This window comes from Scardinius erythrophthalmus (assembly GCF_964197995.2).
Source record: "Scardinius erythrophthalmus genome assembly, chromosome: 18".
Classification (NCBI taxonomy): Eukaryota; Metazoa; Chordata; class Actinopteri; order Cypriniformes; family Leuciscidae; genus Scardinius; species Scardinius erythrophthalmus.
Window position 1 is genome coordinate 40,276,276 of NC_138238.1, and position 15,639 is coordinate 40,291,914.

Here is a 15,639-nt window from a genome sequence, read left to right on the forward strand (position 1 = left end):
GTCAAGTCTGGAGTCTTTATCACTGGAGTTCGAGTCGAGTCTGGAGTCTTTATCACTGGAGTTCGAGTCGAGTCAAGTCTGGATTCCGAGTCACTGGAGTCCGAGCCAAGTCTGGAGTCTTTATCACTGGAGTTCGAGTCGAGTCCGGAGTCTTTATCACTGGAGTCCGAGTCAAGTCTGGAGTCTGGTGTCTTTATCACTGGAGTTCGAGTCGAGTCAGGAGTCTTTATCACTGGAGTTCGAGTCGAGTCTGGAGTCTTTATCACTGGAGTTCGAGTCGAGTCAAGTCTGGATTCCGAGTCACTGGAGTCCGAGTCAAGTCTGGAGTCTTTATCACTGGAGTCCGAGTCAAGTCAGGAGTCTTTATCACTGGAGTTCGAGTCGAGTCTGGAGTCTTTATCACTGGAGTTCGAGTCGAGTCAAGTCTGGATTCCGAGTCACTGGAGTCCGAGTCAAGTCTGGAGTCTTTATCACTGGAGTCCGAGTCAAGTCCGGAATCTTTATCGCTGGAGTTCGAGTCAAGTCCGGAGTCTTTATCACTGGAGTCCAAGTCAAGTCTGGAGTCTTTATCACTGGAGTCCGAGTCAAGTCTGGAGTCTTTATCACTCGAGTCCGAGTCAAGTCTGAAGTCTTTATCACTGGAGTCCGAGTCAAGTCTGGAGTCTTTATCACTCGAGTCCAAGTCAAGTCAGGAGTCTTTATCACTGGAGTCCAAGTCAAGTCTGGAGTCTTTATCACTGGAGTATGAGTCAAGTCTGGAGTCTTTATCACTGGAGTCCGAGTCAAGTCTGGAGTCTTTATCACTGGAGTTCGAGTCGAGTCAAGTCTGGATTCCGAGTCACTGGAGTCCGAGTCAAGTCTGGAGTCTTTATCACTGGAGTTCGAGTCGAGTCTGGAGTCTTTATCACTGGAGTTCGAGTCGAGTCAAGTCTGGATTCCGAGTCACTGGAGTCAGAGTCAAGTCTGGAGTCTTTATCACTGGAGTCCGAGTCAAGTCCGGAATCTTTATCGCTGGAGTTCGAGTCAAGTCCGGAGTCTTTATCACTGGAGTCAAGTCAAGTCTGGAGTCTTTATCACTGGAGTCCGAGTCAAGTCTGGAGTCTTTATCACTCGAGTCCGAGTCAAGTCTGGAGTCTTTATCACTGGAGTCCGAGTCAAGTCTGGAGTCTTTATCACTCGAGTCCGAGTCAAGTCTGGAGTCTTTATCACTGGAGTCCGAGTCAAGTCTGGAGTCTTTATCACTGGAGTCCGAGTCAAGTCTGGAGTCTTTATCACTCGAGTCCGAGTCAAGTCAGGAGTCTTTATCACTGGAGTATGAGTCAAGTCAGGAGTCTTTATCACTGGAGTATGAGTCAAGTCTGGAGTCTTTATCACTGGAGTCCGAGTCAAGTCTGGAGTCTTTATCACTGGAGTCCAAGTCAAGTCTGGAGTCTTTATCACTGGAGTTCGAGTCGAGTCAAGTCTGGAGTCTTTATCACTGGAGTCCGAGTCAAGTCTGGAGTCTTTATCACTGGAGTTCGAGTCGAGTCAAGTCTGGAGTCTTTATCACTGGAGTCCGAGTCAAGTCTGGAGTCTTTATCACTGGAGTTCGAGTCGAGTCAAGTCTGGAGTCTTTATCACTGGAGTTCGAGCTGTAGGCCTGAAACACACACACACACACACACACACACACACACACCCCCTGACTGGCTCTAGTGTCAGCAGTGGCACAGTTCTATCCCTGCCGTTACCTGCAGTGTTCTGTGTGAAACAGGCCTCCTGAATGACTGCTAGTTTGGGCTGGATGGCCGGAGCCGGAGCCGGATCGGGTTCCATGGGAACAGGCGAGCCTTCCCTAGATAAGCTGTCTGGAGTCTGAACGCCGCTGGAGTGGGCCGACAGCACCCCAGTGTGGTTTGGAGACGCCGGAGCGCTCCTGAGAGGGAGAAAGAGGAAAACTAATCTTAGTTTTTTTATAAAGCAGTTAAAAACAGAGACGGTTGACCAATGTTCTGAACAATGATTTAAATAAGTTACAAATACAATACTTTTTTTTTTTTTTATCACAGGCAAAAGATTAAAAAAGTCATGCATGACATAAAGAACATCAGACATGAGGAGGATTAAAGAGAATAGATGCGCTTTTAACTCTGATTTAAGATAATGTCCTGCTGGTTCAGTAACAGACACTGGTCAGCTGTTCCACAGGCACCAGCAAACACATGATCCACTCACATAATAAACTCTCTCTCCCGATAGGGTTACAGTAATAAACCCTCTCTCCCGATAGGGTTACAGTAATAAACTCTCTCTCCCGATAGGGTTACAGTAATAAACTCTCTCTCCCGATAGGGTTACAGTAATAAACTCTCTCTCCCGATAGGGTTACAGTAAACCCGGATCACCTGGATGATAGTGGACCGAGGGGAGTCCGGAAGCAGGGAACGCCACGAGGCCGACGCTTACGAAACGCCTGTTCGACGAGCTTCCCCTCGGATGAGGGATCTATCCTCCAGAACGAGCCTTTTCCCGGCTCCTCCTGGGATCGGGGCACTTTGATGAAATAGCGATTTAAGGACAGATTGTGACGAATCGAGTTCTGGAAGAGAAACATGAGACAGAAAGGTTAAGGGTCAAAAGATCTGAATCTGATTTGAGACCGTAATGATGAAGCCAGTGTACTACAGATGGTACTCAACCGCCCGTTCCCGCGGCGGTAAATTGCGGGTGTGTATTTGCAGCCTCTTACCGCTAAGAGGCGCTACAATCACAGACTTTGCAAAGTGTCAGTTTATTCTATTGCGTAAACTGCCGCCGCGGCTCATTGAGAGCGATTGAAAGCTTGTAGCAGATCAATTCAAATGAAACATTGAACGAATTCATAATCACAATACTGAAATTACTGAAATTAAATTGAATAAAGAAAAAAAATACAACATAAAACATTGCAATAGAAAAATATAAGGCCACATCAATGAGGCTTTGTAAGAGCATAAGACATTAGTTTAACAGTATTCAGACGATAGCTCTGTGGTCAACGCAACAACATGAGCCTCTCAGAGCATCAAGCGATCCGAGATCGAATCTCAGTGCAGCCGACAGTGTTTATGTTTTTCCGTTCTTGATGCTTAAATATGTAACTGTTTATTAAAGTCAAGCATCTTGTTTAATTATCAATTTACAACATAAATTTGCTACATTCCAGTTGAGCCGCTGCAAAGACGACACATCTGATGAAGGAATACTGTCAGCCGGTCGCACCAGAAAATGAAGATGATGAAGCTCGTCTTTAATCTGCTAAATTATTGTTTTGTGAATCATTCACGAAATTGAGATGACTGACAGTGATACCCGGCCAAAGCAACGGAAGACATTTTTCAAAACAGATCGAACAAATCAGAAAAATACTTTCAATAGCCTACAGTATTGCTTTCAATTAAAAAAATAAACAATGAAAATGTAAAAGAAAAAAAGTTTGAAACCCCATCACACATTTCAAGGAATAAAGTGTCAGGACAGTTTATATATTTAAAACAGGGTTGCATCGATAGAGTTTATTCCCTTTGCGATGCAAAATAAGAAACACAGAATTTTATTCTTGCAACATTTTAAATTTCTATTGTCAAAGAAATTGCAGCTAAGTTAAAAAATTTAAACGGTACAAAACGAAAATAGTTCAAAGCAACAAATTAAGAACAGGCGTTTTTCTTTGCCTCTCTCTCTCTTTGTTGCTTCAAAGATACAACACGCCTTGCTGAATTCACCTATAAAAAACGAGGTTGATCGCGAATTAAAGAGCTCTGTATCTGCTAAATTGAAATTGTGTGTGGAAAACCTTTAAATACAATAAACAAAACTACAATATTTAGTTTAATAAGATATAGGGCCTACATATGGACTTTTGGAGATTTTGAGATTTATCCTTATAAGAATTTTGCCTTTGCCTGCTCATCAGGCTGGCTATCCGGCACTCTCCATATGAGAGACGGAACATTAACACCTCTTGTCCTGCACCCCCACGATAAAGCATCTATACTGCCTTCTCCAAACCCCCCACAGGCTATCTGAGTTTGCAAAACAAAACAAAGTTTGCAATTCACACTTAAATCGCTATTCTAGACATTAGCAATAGGCTATTCAAGTGTTGATAATGAAGGAATTAAATAATTTAGGCTATGTAGTGATATTTCTGTCATAAATGTTTATTACTAAATATTTAATTATTTCAATAATTGAAGAGTTAAAACGCTACTTCAGTTTGGGCCAGCTTTTTCCAAGCAAAACTAACGCATGTTCATTTGTTGTCATGAACAAAATGTTCAACTCAATATTAAATTCCACAGGGATCTTTGAATGCTTACAACCAGGGTGCGATTTGTGAATAAAGTATTTTTTTATTTTTATTCAAATAAATCTCTAACCACAGTGCTTCGTGCTGCTGTTAAACTAAATAACATTTATAGAATAATTATGACCTTATATGAAACAATAATCGCAACATTGACAAATAAATTTATTTGATCTGTTTTTACAATTTAATTCAGGGCGATTTAGCCTACATTTAATTAGAGCGAGATTTTCACCCTTTCCTTGTCCTTTCCTCATTGTGAAGCGCTCACATGATAGCTAAACATGTTTGAGTAGATCCTCTGTACCTCTCAGTTTCATATGGATTAGATAATCAGGCTTTAGACATAGCCGATTAATATCTTATCGTGACTGAGATGAGGCGCAGTTCCCGGAGACAGAGACAACAGACAAACTTTTGTCGTTAGCCTAATATGAATAAAAGTTTACAGTTTTGAACGATGTAGGCTATACTCTACTCTTATCTGTATGACCGAAAAATTACAGAGTAGCCTATTAAGTTATTTTAGCTGTTAAGAGAAAAATAAATCCAAATGAATGCGCCGCCGCGTTTGTCGAACACTAATTCAACATGCCAGATTAAAACCTGGCTTTAGAACAATGCATAGCGCCACTCGTCGTGGTGTGCCAAAACACTTAATTATAAACGTCAATATTTCATTCAAAACAATCTCAAAACGCTTTGTGACATTTTGAAAAGCCGTGAATGCATTACTGCCACTGGAACCTTGAACGTAACAGAATACTGGCTCTGATTTTATTGTTTGTCGTTTAAACGTGCCTGTTGCATATCTTTACTTTATATATTTTATATGGTCTATTGAATTAGCATTGATAGTCCTGCAGCCTCTAGTCTTGGCTATATTTATTTTATTATTTAAAAATAAAATAAAAAAATTAACAGAACTGCTTTTGAAATTACGATTGGAATTATTATAGGCTACAGAAGTAAAGTCATTGTATAATATTTGTTCCTTAGTGTAAAATGGAAATGCATTGTAATTTTATTGTATAAATATAAGCAGAAAACTATGGTGTAACAGAGTTTTAGAACTAGACAAATCTCTCTGCATCAATAATAGGCTATAAAATGCATTAATAGGCTAATATAAAAATTACAGTAGTCCAAGTTAGTTCGGGATTTGAACCCATGTCATCTAAATGATCGAAACGTAAGTTCTACCACTCGGCCATGACTTTACTCGTTGCGAATGCCCAAACGTTCCAATGAGTGTTAGCTCACACGAGTGAGAAGCGCTCTTCATTCGTCTCATTCCAATAGAATAGTACAAATAATCAGCTTATTGCACATAATTTACTTTTGTTTGTTATTTTTGGTATTAAATTTGGTTTTGTGTTGTTTTTTGTGTGTTTTTTTTTTTTTTTTTTTTTTTTTTTTTAAATCGCACTGCTCCCCGGGGAATAGGCTTGTCACCCACCGACGTCTAGGCTAAAATATGAAATACAGGTTATATTGTTATCGTCTCTATTTTTAACTTGTTATTCTATTTTCTGGCCTTATAAAATGTTCTATTCTGTTTACCATAGTTGTAGTATTTCATCCTTACTGTTTGTAAATTGACATTAAAGCAATTGCTGCTGTTTTGCACAATATCCCTTTGCACCACCTGGCGGTCATTTTGCAAATGGGTTTGAAATGCGACTGTTTTATTTTTTCCGTGGTAGTTTTGCCGCGGCGGTAATAGGCATTCTGGTTGATTACAATCTGTACATCACTGACCACTGGACCACCACTACTGGTGGAAACTGCAATGGGCTGAATTGGAACGTCCTAAGCCCTTGATCACTTGGTATCAGCTATGGAGTTGATTTATTATTTACATTTGTTTTCCCTTTAAGAATTTGTTTAAAGGGACACTTCACCCATTTGCATTAAGCTTTGCATTGTTAGAAACCCAGTCATACTATTGAATGGTCGTGCAACACTCTTTCATTTTTCCCTGATACGGGAGAAATCTGTTATTTACCTCTTACACTTCCTCCTACAATGACGCAAAAATCGTCATTTTGCGTCATTGTCGGAGGAAGTGTAAGAGGGGGGGATTTCTGTTGAGACTACAAGCACTCGTTCCTCATCTCTCCCAGGGGGCGGGACCCGCTCACGCTACAGACCTATTACAGATCAGTGGGTGGGACTTTACTCTCTGAAACTGAAAGCAATATCCTCCATCTTGTTTGTAGCTAAGCTAACAGGCGCTGTGGAGACAGATGTACAGTTATGACAATAGCGGAGGAGAGTGCTCAATATGATATAGACTAGAGGAAGAGGATTTCGGAAGTCTGATGCTTGAATCAGGTGTTTGTGGCTACCTTTACAAGCCGCATTATAGCGAAGAGCAGCCGAGGCAGAAGACCTGCCTGCCGCGGACGAGGAGCCCGGACTGGCTCGAGTTAGGGCGGACCGGTGGCGTCGGTGATCTCACTATGCAACTACGAACCGCTACGAACACAGAGATAGAGTCCGTCTGCGGCAAAGAATTTCAACGATGACAATTTCTCCTGGACGAAATCGCTGAATCAGACGAGGACACGGACGTTTGTGTTGTGAACAAGTTTCCTAGTTTCGCACCGCATATGTTCTGACTGAACATCCAGGTACCATGCAATAATTCACCTTTTCGAAAGAAATACAAACGAGGAGTAATGCACTAATGAGTTCGCCAACTAACTAGACATTTTGTGTGAATGTGAAATTAATTTCAAGCTCTGGTGGTAGCTAGCCTTGTAGACGGAAGAGTGATTTCTCTTATAGGCAGATATGCGCTTTCTGGATTAGTGGGAGTGGCTTGCGGAGCTGTGCAATGTGGTGCATTGTGGGAGTTGTTGTCTTTCATACAAATGCGTCCTGAAGTTATTTTTTGTCCTTTCTCGGTCACAAAGGCACCAAATTCAACATTTCTTTTACATTTCGACTACATATATGACCCACTTTAAATAAAAAACAATGTTCAAATGGGTGAAATGACCCTTTAATGCAGCATCCAAATGTATATAGGTGTTGTTTGGGTTGTTTTCAATAAAAAAAAACGACTCAGGCGCGTGAACGCGCGAACCGACTCAGGCGCGCGAACACACAGAAGAACCGATGGACACTCACCTGCCAGCCCTTGTCTGCTGTCCTGTAATACGGATAGTTCTTGGTGATGTGTGTGTATATCCCGTTCAGCGTGAGCTGCTTGTCTGCTGCCATCGTGATGGCCTGAACGATGAGCTGAGCGTACGAGTACGGAGGCTTGGAGTCGTCCTGTCAAACACAAGAACAACACGTTACCGGCAGATCCGAGGCGCACTGATGAGCGGGACATCACTGGAGGGACAGATAACATGCGTCATTACTTTCGGACTGTCTCCACCGGAAGCTTCCTTGTCGTTCTCGGATTGGGAGTTTTCATTGATGAGCTCCGCTGTGAGGCCGCGGCTAATCTTGTAGCTGGAGAGACCCGCTCCTCTCGGACTCGACGGACACGAGTTAGCAGCGCTGAGGAAACATGACATATGCATAATTCAATACATTTGTGCTTTAAAAATATCCCAGTGATGATGAGTAGGGCTGTGCAATGGATCGCAACTGATTTTCGATTTCGAGGTGAAACGATTATTGTGCAGCGTTCGTTCCTCCCTAAGCCAGACTTCACATCCGAATCAGCCAGATCAGTGAGAGTTGGGAAATGAAGTCCACTGCTGCTGAACTGCAGGATGTTCCTGATCTTTAGAAAGACGCTGTTCTCCCAGCGCTTCTCCGAGACGGAGCCAAACGCGCACAAGCAAACTATACCGTGGGCTTCGGATCCGCGGCTAAACGCTCAGACAGCCCACACGCGAAACTGTCGAACGCCGTCGTGATGTCTTCAGTGTGAACAGTTGGGAAAGAAACGGATGAGCGTGTAACAGTATATCGGATCCGTCGGATCAGTGCAGCTCTTAAAGGGACAGCAGCCCAATATTACTGCATTAGTCAAACCCATTAATGCTAATCAAAACCACTCACTGCTCTTGAATGAATACCTTTTGAAGCTTTAATAAGCATTAATAAATAAATAAATAAATATAAAAATAATGTATACAGAGAAGACTATGCAGATGTATCTTACATTTGGTCACTCAGTTTCTGTTGAAAGCTATTATGTTTCTGAATTCCACTGTGAGTACATCTTCCTGAAAAACCTAAAACACTGTTTACTTCATTTGTATTTTTGTTCTGTTGTATTATATATTTTGGTGGTTTTGTTTGTAATTAGTTTCTTTGTTTTTATGTATTGCCGAATGTCTTCTGTAACTGTTTTGAGGGCTTAAAGGGTTTTATTAGCTAAGCTACTATTAGTTTTTGCTGCAGTATCAGTATACTGATCTCTAGTCAAATTTAAGTTTGATCACATCGCCCTTTAATAATCGCGTTGAATAATCGTGATTTGAATATTGACCAAAACAACGGAGATGTTTGTTAGGGTTAAAGGTTAAGGTTAGGGTTCTGACCTGATGGTTCCGGTGGGAGACGGGAGTGGACTCATCAGGTGTGCGATGTTGTCGGGAATGTTGATGGTCAGCGGGGAGATCTGGGGCTGGACCGCTTTGACGGGAGACTCCGGGGCGTTCCTGCGCTCCCTCCTGTCGCTGGACAGGGCCGTGAACGTAATTTTGATGTTTGTGCTGGGAAATCGGAAAGTGCACCTGCAAAACAGCAAACAAGAGAGTTAGTGATTTCAACCTATTACACAAGTTTATCACGTGGTATTTTTAAAGTAAATATCCATGAAAATAAAACGCATAGATGTTGATAAACAACGTCTCAGCAACAGTACAGCCGGTTTATATATGGACACCAGATTGGCTTGATTACATGACTCATATTTCATCAGAAATATATATATATATATACACACATGAATCTTGGCTCACCCTTCAATGGCCTTTATGTGATGTTAGACGCTTCTGCTAACCATTAATAGCTCTATCTTTATGATCTGAGGTGCAGCTGATTTAATACAGACCCTCTGCACCAACAAAACAAAGGCGAAATGAAGATGGAATAAGAAGAACTGTAAACAAATTGTGGTCCTTCCTCCATGCATGCAAGGTCAAAATATGGCGTTAATAAAGTGTGATTACATTAGATTTACACGATATATTCTCATAATCATTCATTAGTGTGCATTAAAATATGAACCACATTAACCAGGCTACTAATTCTGACTACTCCTTTTGTCATGTTATGAATGGGTCCAGTGTACGTCAGATGTGGGTCAACTAAAAGGTCATCGGGACTGAATGAAGCCCGCAACACACTGACCAGTGGATCTCCAGGCACTATACTCGTCTGTTACGCTTTAAGAGAAGATGCTGGAGATGCACGCAGGAGAAAGCTGTAGTGTTTAGCGTGCACAGACTGAGACAGCGAGCTTGTCATAATCAACACGTGCTGAAACACAACAAACGCGGTTACACTCGGGGCAGCTGCAGCGGGGGCGCGCCTCGCCTCTGGAACACGCCGTCCACGAACACGCCGTTCTTGCCGAGGCACCGCAGGTAGAAGTCCCCGTTCCCGGAGCCGTCCTCCCCGGCGGAGAACACCTCCAGGTGCCTGCGGGAGATGAAGCTCGAGTGGCCCATGCTGACGTCCACGGAGCCCTGGGACGAGTTCCGGCCCACGGTGACCGAGCGCTTCTTCATCAGATACTCGAACTCTCGGCCCTCGAGCCGGGCGACAACCGAGCCCGCCATCTTTACTCGCTCTCTGGACCGGGTCTGGACACTGTAGAAGGAAGGAGCGGGCGGCCGTGTGTCGGTCGGGAGGCCCGGTTGCAGAATTTAGTGGGGGGATCGAATCAAAGGATGAGAAATAAATAAGCAGGAACGCGGCAGCCCGGGGACAGCGGCTCCAACCCACCGCCGCGACAAGAGAACGAGAAAACCAGCAACCCTACCAAACAAACCGAGGAGGCGGGGCTAGCGTGACTGACAGCCGCCGCGACCAATCGCTCTCCAGATCTGGAGGAGAAAACTGCAATCCGCCAATCAGCAGCGAGGCGCGAGCGCGTGCGGCGTCAGCGGTTGGTTGCACTGTGAGCGGCTGACACGCATGTAGTGTGTATGTGTGTGTGTGTGTGTGTGTGTGTGGGAGAAGTCACTGAGTTCGGCTGCTGCGGACATGTTTTAACCAAAGACATATAATGATCAACTCATCTCCACATGACATTCATGGCAATACATGTGTTGTAGATGTTTTCAGAAACTACTCCTAACACCTTGTTTAGTTTTAGACTCTGCTCTGGGTTAAAGGCATGTGTGCCCCTGTAATGAAGCTGGTGTGCTGCTGCTGCTTCATAGATACTGTTGCATTCTTGACTAAATAGTGTTGCATTATTTCCAGTTATCTCCGTAAAGCTGCTTGAAACAATCTGTATTGTAAAAGCGCTGTATAAATAAAGGTGACTTGACTAGAGATAAACAAGTCATCATGGAAGTAAAATATGCATCATTCATTTTGCCATGTTCCTTAAAACAATAATAGAGAGAGAAGATGCTCATAAAAGATTCCTGAAATCACACTCGCACGCATCTTTCCACACAGTCTGATAACCCTAACCCTGACCCTAACCATGTCAGCAGTGGCATGAAGGATTTGCCATTCCTAATTGTTTACAATCATCTTTAATTTGTCATATGATACTGAATTCTGTGTGCATCATCTTACATCATCATCTTCATGAAATTATGCGTATCACTTGCACGTTATCAATGACAAAAGCATCAAATGATTTACAAAATCGCTGAAAGATACATTTCAAAGAACAGTTATAAGAATGAAGACAAACGTAAAAACACTGTTCTTCAGGTGATGAGACTGGGCACTTCCGGTTCAGCGCATTCGTCTTGAAGAGGATTACTGCAAGAGTTTACAATCTCCAAACATTAAACTTTTTTAAAGTAGCAATGTAGTTATTCTGGGTTAATTTGGGGAAAAGCTGATCATTTTATTTGAAACCATTAGGAGTGTAAATGTGGAGTAAATCTGTCACATTACTCGTGTGATAATTACTGAAGCACAACCTTTACACTGAGAGAATATTAATCAGATTTCCTTAAAGCCGGCAAATCCTTGCGGAAGAAAAAATATTGCATTGCATGAAATGAGGAGCACACATGTACACCGAAGATGTCTGTTTTGTTACACTAGTCTATATAATATGTAGTTACGTGATTCGTTTATCGGTGTTCTTACATCAAGAAAAACAATTTCTAACACTAACAAATAGTTTGCAAATACATAGTGTGAATGATGCAGATGTGAATTCCAGAGGCACTCCTACATTAGATCAGCTAGTGGCCCGGATCATCTCCTGCCGGATTAAAAATCCCATGGAAGACCGTTTAAAAAAGGTTGTCCTTTCAAAAAAGTCATGTTTCCCTCGTCACTCACTCTGCGGTCTCAGTCTCAGTCGAGTCAGGAGAGACTTTAGAGCGAGACTTCTCTCCTGCTCGTCTGTGTGACGCTCCGAATCCCACCGGAGTCCACATCCGGGAAACTCTGAGACGTCAGAATCTGGTAAAGTCAAGTAGTGTGTGTGTGTGTGTGTGTGTGTGTGTGTGTGTGTGAGTGTGTGTTCAGATCTTCTCGTCGGTCATCTCCAGGAACTGCGCGTACACATCCCTTGAACACTCGCCCTTCTGGTTAAACAGAAACTTGTAGTAGCTCCCGTCCGAGCAAATCGCTGGAAGAGTTGGGAATCAGGGAGTCAGTGGGAACGTTCAGCACATGCATGTTATAAGGCTGTTGTTCATAATAAGAGCTGATGTGCGAAGTGTGCGTTACATACCGATCACAGCATTGGGTTCGGTCCCGAAGGCACAGACGCAGGGAGAACCGGACGGCACCTGGAACTTGGAGAAACTCCACTTGGAGCTGAAATACTTGGGCAGAAAACTGGCGGATGCCAAGCTGTGGAGAGCAGGGATAGAGGAGACGCAGGGTTAGAGGAGACGCAGAGTTAGAGGAGACGCAGAGTTAGAGGAGACGCAGGGATAGAGACGCAGGAATAGAGGAGACGCAGAGTTAGAGGAGACGCAGAGTTAGAGGAGACACAGAGTTAGAGGAGACACAGAGTTAGAGGAGACGGAGAGTTAGAGGAGACGCAGAGTTAGAGGAGACGCAGAGTTAGAGGAGACGGAGAGTTAGAGGAGACGCAGGGATAGAGGAGACGGAGAGTTAGAGGAGACGGAGAGTTAGAGGAGACGCAGAGTTAGAGGAGACGCAGAGTTAGAGGAGACGCAGAGTTAGAGGAGACGCAGAGTTAGGGGAGACGCAGGGATAGAGGAGACGCGCAGGGATAGAGGAGACGCAGAGTTAGAGGAGACGCAGAGTTAGAGGAGACGCAGAGTTAGAGGAGACGCAGGGATAGAGGAGACGCAGGGATAGAGGAGACGCAGGGATAGAGGAGACGCAGAGTTAGAGGAGACGCAGAGTTAGAGGAGACGCAGGGATAGAGGAGACGCAGGGATAGAGGAGACGCGCAGGGATAGAGGAGACGCGCAGGGATAGAGGAGACGCAGAGTTAGAGGAGACGCAGAGTTAGAGGAGACGCAGAGTTAGAGGAGACGCAGGGATAGAGGAGACGCAGGGATAGAGGAGACGCGCAGGGATAGAGGAGACGCAGAGTTAGAGGAGACGCAGGGATAGAGGAGACGCAGGGATAGAGGAGACGCAGGGATAGAGGAGACGCAGAGTTAGAGGAGACGCAGGGTTAGAGGAGACGCAGAGTTAGAGGAGACGCAGAGTAAGAGGAGACGCAGAGTTAGAGGAGACGCAGGGATAGAGGAGACGCAGGGATAGAGGAGACGCAGGGATAGAGGAGACGCAGGGATAGAGGAGACGCAGGGATAGAGGAGACGCAGGGATAGAGGAGAGTTAGAGGAGACGCAGAGTTAGAGGAGACGCAGAGTTAGAGGAGACGCAGGGATAGAGGAGACGCAGGGATAGAGGAGACGCCCAGGGATAGAGGAGACGCAGAGTTAGAGGAGACGCAGGGATAGAGGAGACGCAGAGTTAGAGGAGACGCAGAGTTAGAGGAGACGCAGGGATAGAGGAGACGCAGAGTTAGAGGAGACGCAGAGTTAGAGGAGACGCAGAGTTAGAGGAGACGCAGGGATAGAGGAGACGCAGGGATAGAGGAGACGCAGAGTTAGAGGAGACGCAGAGTTAGAGGAGACGCAGGGATAGAGGAGACGCAGGGATAGAGGAGACGCAGAGTTAGAGGAGACGCAGAGTAAGAGGAGACGCAGAGTTAGAGGAGACGCAGAGTTAGAGGAGACGCAGGGATAGAGGAGACGCAGGGATAGAGGAGACGCAGGGATAGAGGAGAGTTAGAGGAGACGCAGAGTTAGAGGAGACGCAGAGTTAGAGGAGACGCAGAGTTAGAGGAGACGCAGGGATAGAGGAGACGCAGGGATAGAGGAGACGCCCAGGGATAGAGGAGACGCAGAGTTAGAGGAGACGCAGAGTTAGAGGAGACGCAGGGATAGAGGAGACGCAGAGTTAGAGGAGACGCAGAGTTAGAGGAGACGCAGGGATAGAGGAGACGCAGAGTTAGAGGAGACGCAGAGTTAGAGGAGACGCAGAGTTAGAGGAGACGCAGGGATAGAGGAGACGCAGGGATAGAGGAGACGCCCAGGGATAGAGGAGACGGAGAGTTAGAGGAGACGCAGGGTTAGAGGAGACGCAGAGTTAGAGGAGACGCAGAGTTAGAGGAGACGCAGGGATAGAGGAGACGCAGGGATAGAGGAGACGCAGAGTTAGAGGAGACGCAGAGTTAGAGGAGACGCAGAGTTAGAGGAGACGCAGGGATAGAGGAGACGCAGGGATAGAGGAGACGCAGGGATAGAGGAGACGCCCAGGGATAGAGGAGACGGAGAGTTAGAGGAGACGCAGGGTTAGAGGAGACGCAGGGATAGAGGAGACGCCCAGGGATAGAGGAGACGGAGAGTTAGAGGAGACGCAGAGTTAGAGGAGACGCAGAGTTAGAGGAGACGCAGGGATAGAGGAGACGCAGGGATAGAGGAGACGCAGGGATAGATGAGACGCAGAGTTAGAGGAGACGCAGGGATAGAGGAGACGCAGAGTTAGAGGAGACGCGGAGTAAGAGGAGACGCAGGGATAGAGGAGACGCAGGGATAGAGGAGACGGAGAGTTAGAGGAGACGCAGGGTTAGAGGAGACGCAGGGATAGAGGAGACGCAGGGATAGAGGAGACGCAGGGATAGAGGAGACGCAGGGATAGAGGAGACGCCCAGGGATAGAGGAGACGCAGGGATAGAGGAGACGCAGGGATAGAGGAGACGCAGGGATAGAGGAGACGTGGGGATAGAGGACACGCCCAGGGATAGAGGAGACGCAGGGATAGAGGAGACGCCCAGGGATAGAGGAGACGGAGAGTTAGAGGAGACGCAGGGATAGAGGAGACGCAGGGATAGAGGAGACGCAGAGTTAGAGGAGACGCAGAGTTAGAGGAGACGCAGAGTTAGAGGAGACGCAGAGTTAGAGGAGACGCAGAGTTAGAGGAGACGCAGAGTAAGAGGAGACACAGAGTTAGAGGAGACGGAGAGTTAGAGGAGACGCAGAGTTAGAGGAGACGCAGGGTTAGAGGAGACGCAGGGATAGAGGAGACGCAGGGATAGAGGAGACGCCCAGGGATAGAGGAGACGGAGAGTTAGAGGAGACGCAGAGTAAGAGGAGACGCAGAGTAAGAGGAGACAGAGAGTTAGAGGAGACGCAGAGTAAGAGGAGACGCAGAGTTAGAGGAGACGCAGAGTTAGAGGAGACGCAGAGTAAGAGGAGACGCAGAGTTAGAGGAGACGCAGAGTTCGAGGAGACGGGAGAGTTCGAGGAGATACGCAGAGTTTGAGGAGACGGAGAGTTAGAGGAGACGCAGAGTTAGAGGAGACGCAGAGTTAGAGGAGACGGAGAGTTAGAGGAGACGCAGGGATAGAGGAGACGCAGGGATAGAGGAGACGCAGAGTTAGAGGAGACGCAGAGTTAGAGGAGACGCAGAGTTAGAGGAGACGCAGGGATAGAGGAGACGCCCAGGGATAGAGGAGACGCAGAGTTAGAGGAGACGCAGAGTTAGAGGAGACGCAGGGATAGAGGAGACGCAGAGTTAGAGGAGACGCAGAGTTAGAGGAGACGCAGGGATAGAAGAGACGGAGAGTTAGAGGAGACAGGGATAGAGGAGACGGAGAGTTAGAGGAGACGCAGAGTTAGAGGAGACGCAGAGTTAGAGGA

At 45.7% G+C, this 15,639-nt stretch overlaps 2 protein-coding genes across 5 annotated transcripts in view; both read right to left on the bottom strand.

The window, feature by feature from the left end:
* Positions 1-10,824, bottom strand: part of foxk2a (forkhead box K2a) — a 54,573-nt gene extending 43,749 nt beyond the window's left edge. For all 3 annotated transcript variants that reach the window (XR_014032046.1, XR_014032047.1, XM_081392299.1), the window contains exons 1-6: positions 9,809-10,824; positions 8,842-9,036; positions 7,705-7,846; positions 7,466-7,612; positions 2,385-2,578; positions 1,731-1,915 (exon numbers count right to left, since the gene is read on the bottom strand). Coding sequence is in view for 1 of the 3 variants with exons in the window: in XM_081392299.1 (XP_081248425.1) it covers positions 1,731-1,915; positions 2,385-2,578; positions 7,466-7,612; positions 7,705-7,846; positions 8,842-9,036; positions 9,809-10,086 (1,141 nt within the window). In the remaining 2 variants the exon portion in view is untranslated. The remainder of the gene's footprint in view (positions 1-1,730; positions 1,916-2,384; positions 2,579-7,465; positions 7,613-7,704; positions 7,847-8,841; positions 9,037-9,808) is intronic.
* Positions 10,825-10,901: 77 nt separating this feature from the next.
* The window catches only part of wdr45b (WD repeat domain 45B), a 15,395-nt gene continuing 10,657 nt past the window's right edge, over positions 10,902-15,639 (bottom strand). The window contains exons 9-10 of one of the 2 annotated variants that reach the window (XM_081392355.1): positions 12,183-12,304; positions 10,902-12,077 (exon numbers count right to left, since the gene is read on the bottom strand). In XM_081392355.1, the coding sequence (XP_081248481.1) occupies positions 11,971-12,077; positions 12,183-12,304 (229 nt within the window). In that variant the 3' untranslated portion in view covers positions 10,902-11,970. The remainder of the gene's footprint in view (positions 12,078-12,182; positions 12,305-15,639) is intronic. The other variant, XM_081392354.1, reaches the window with a different exon arrangement.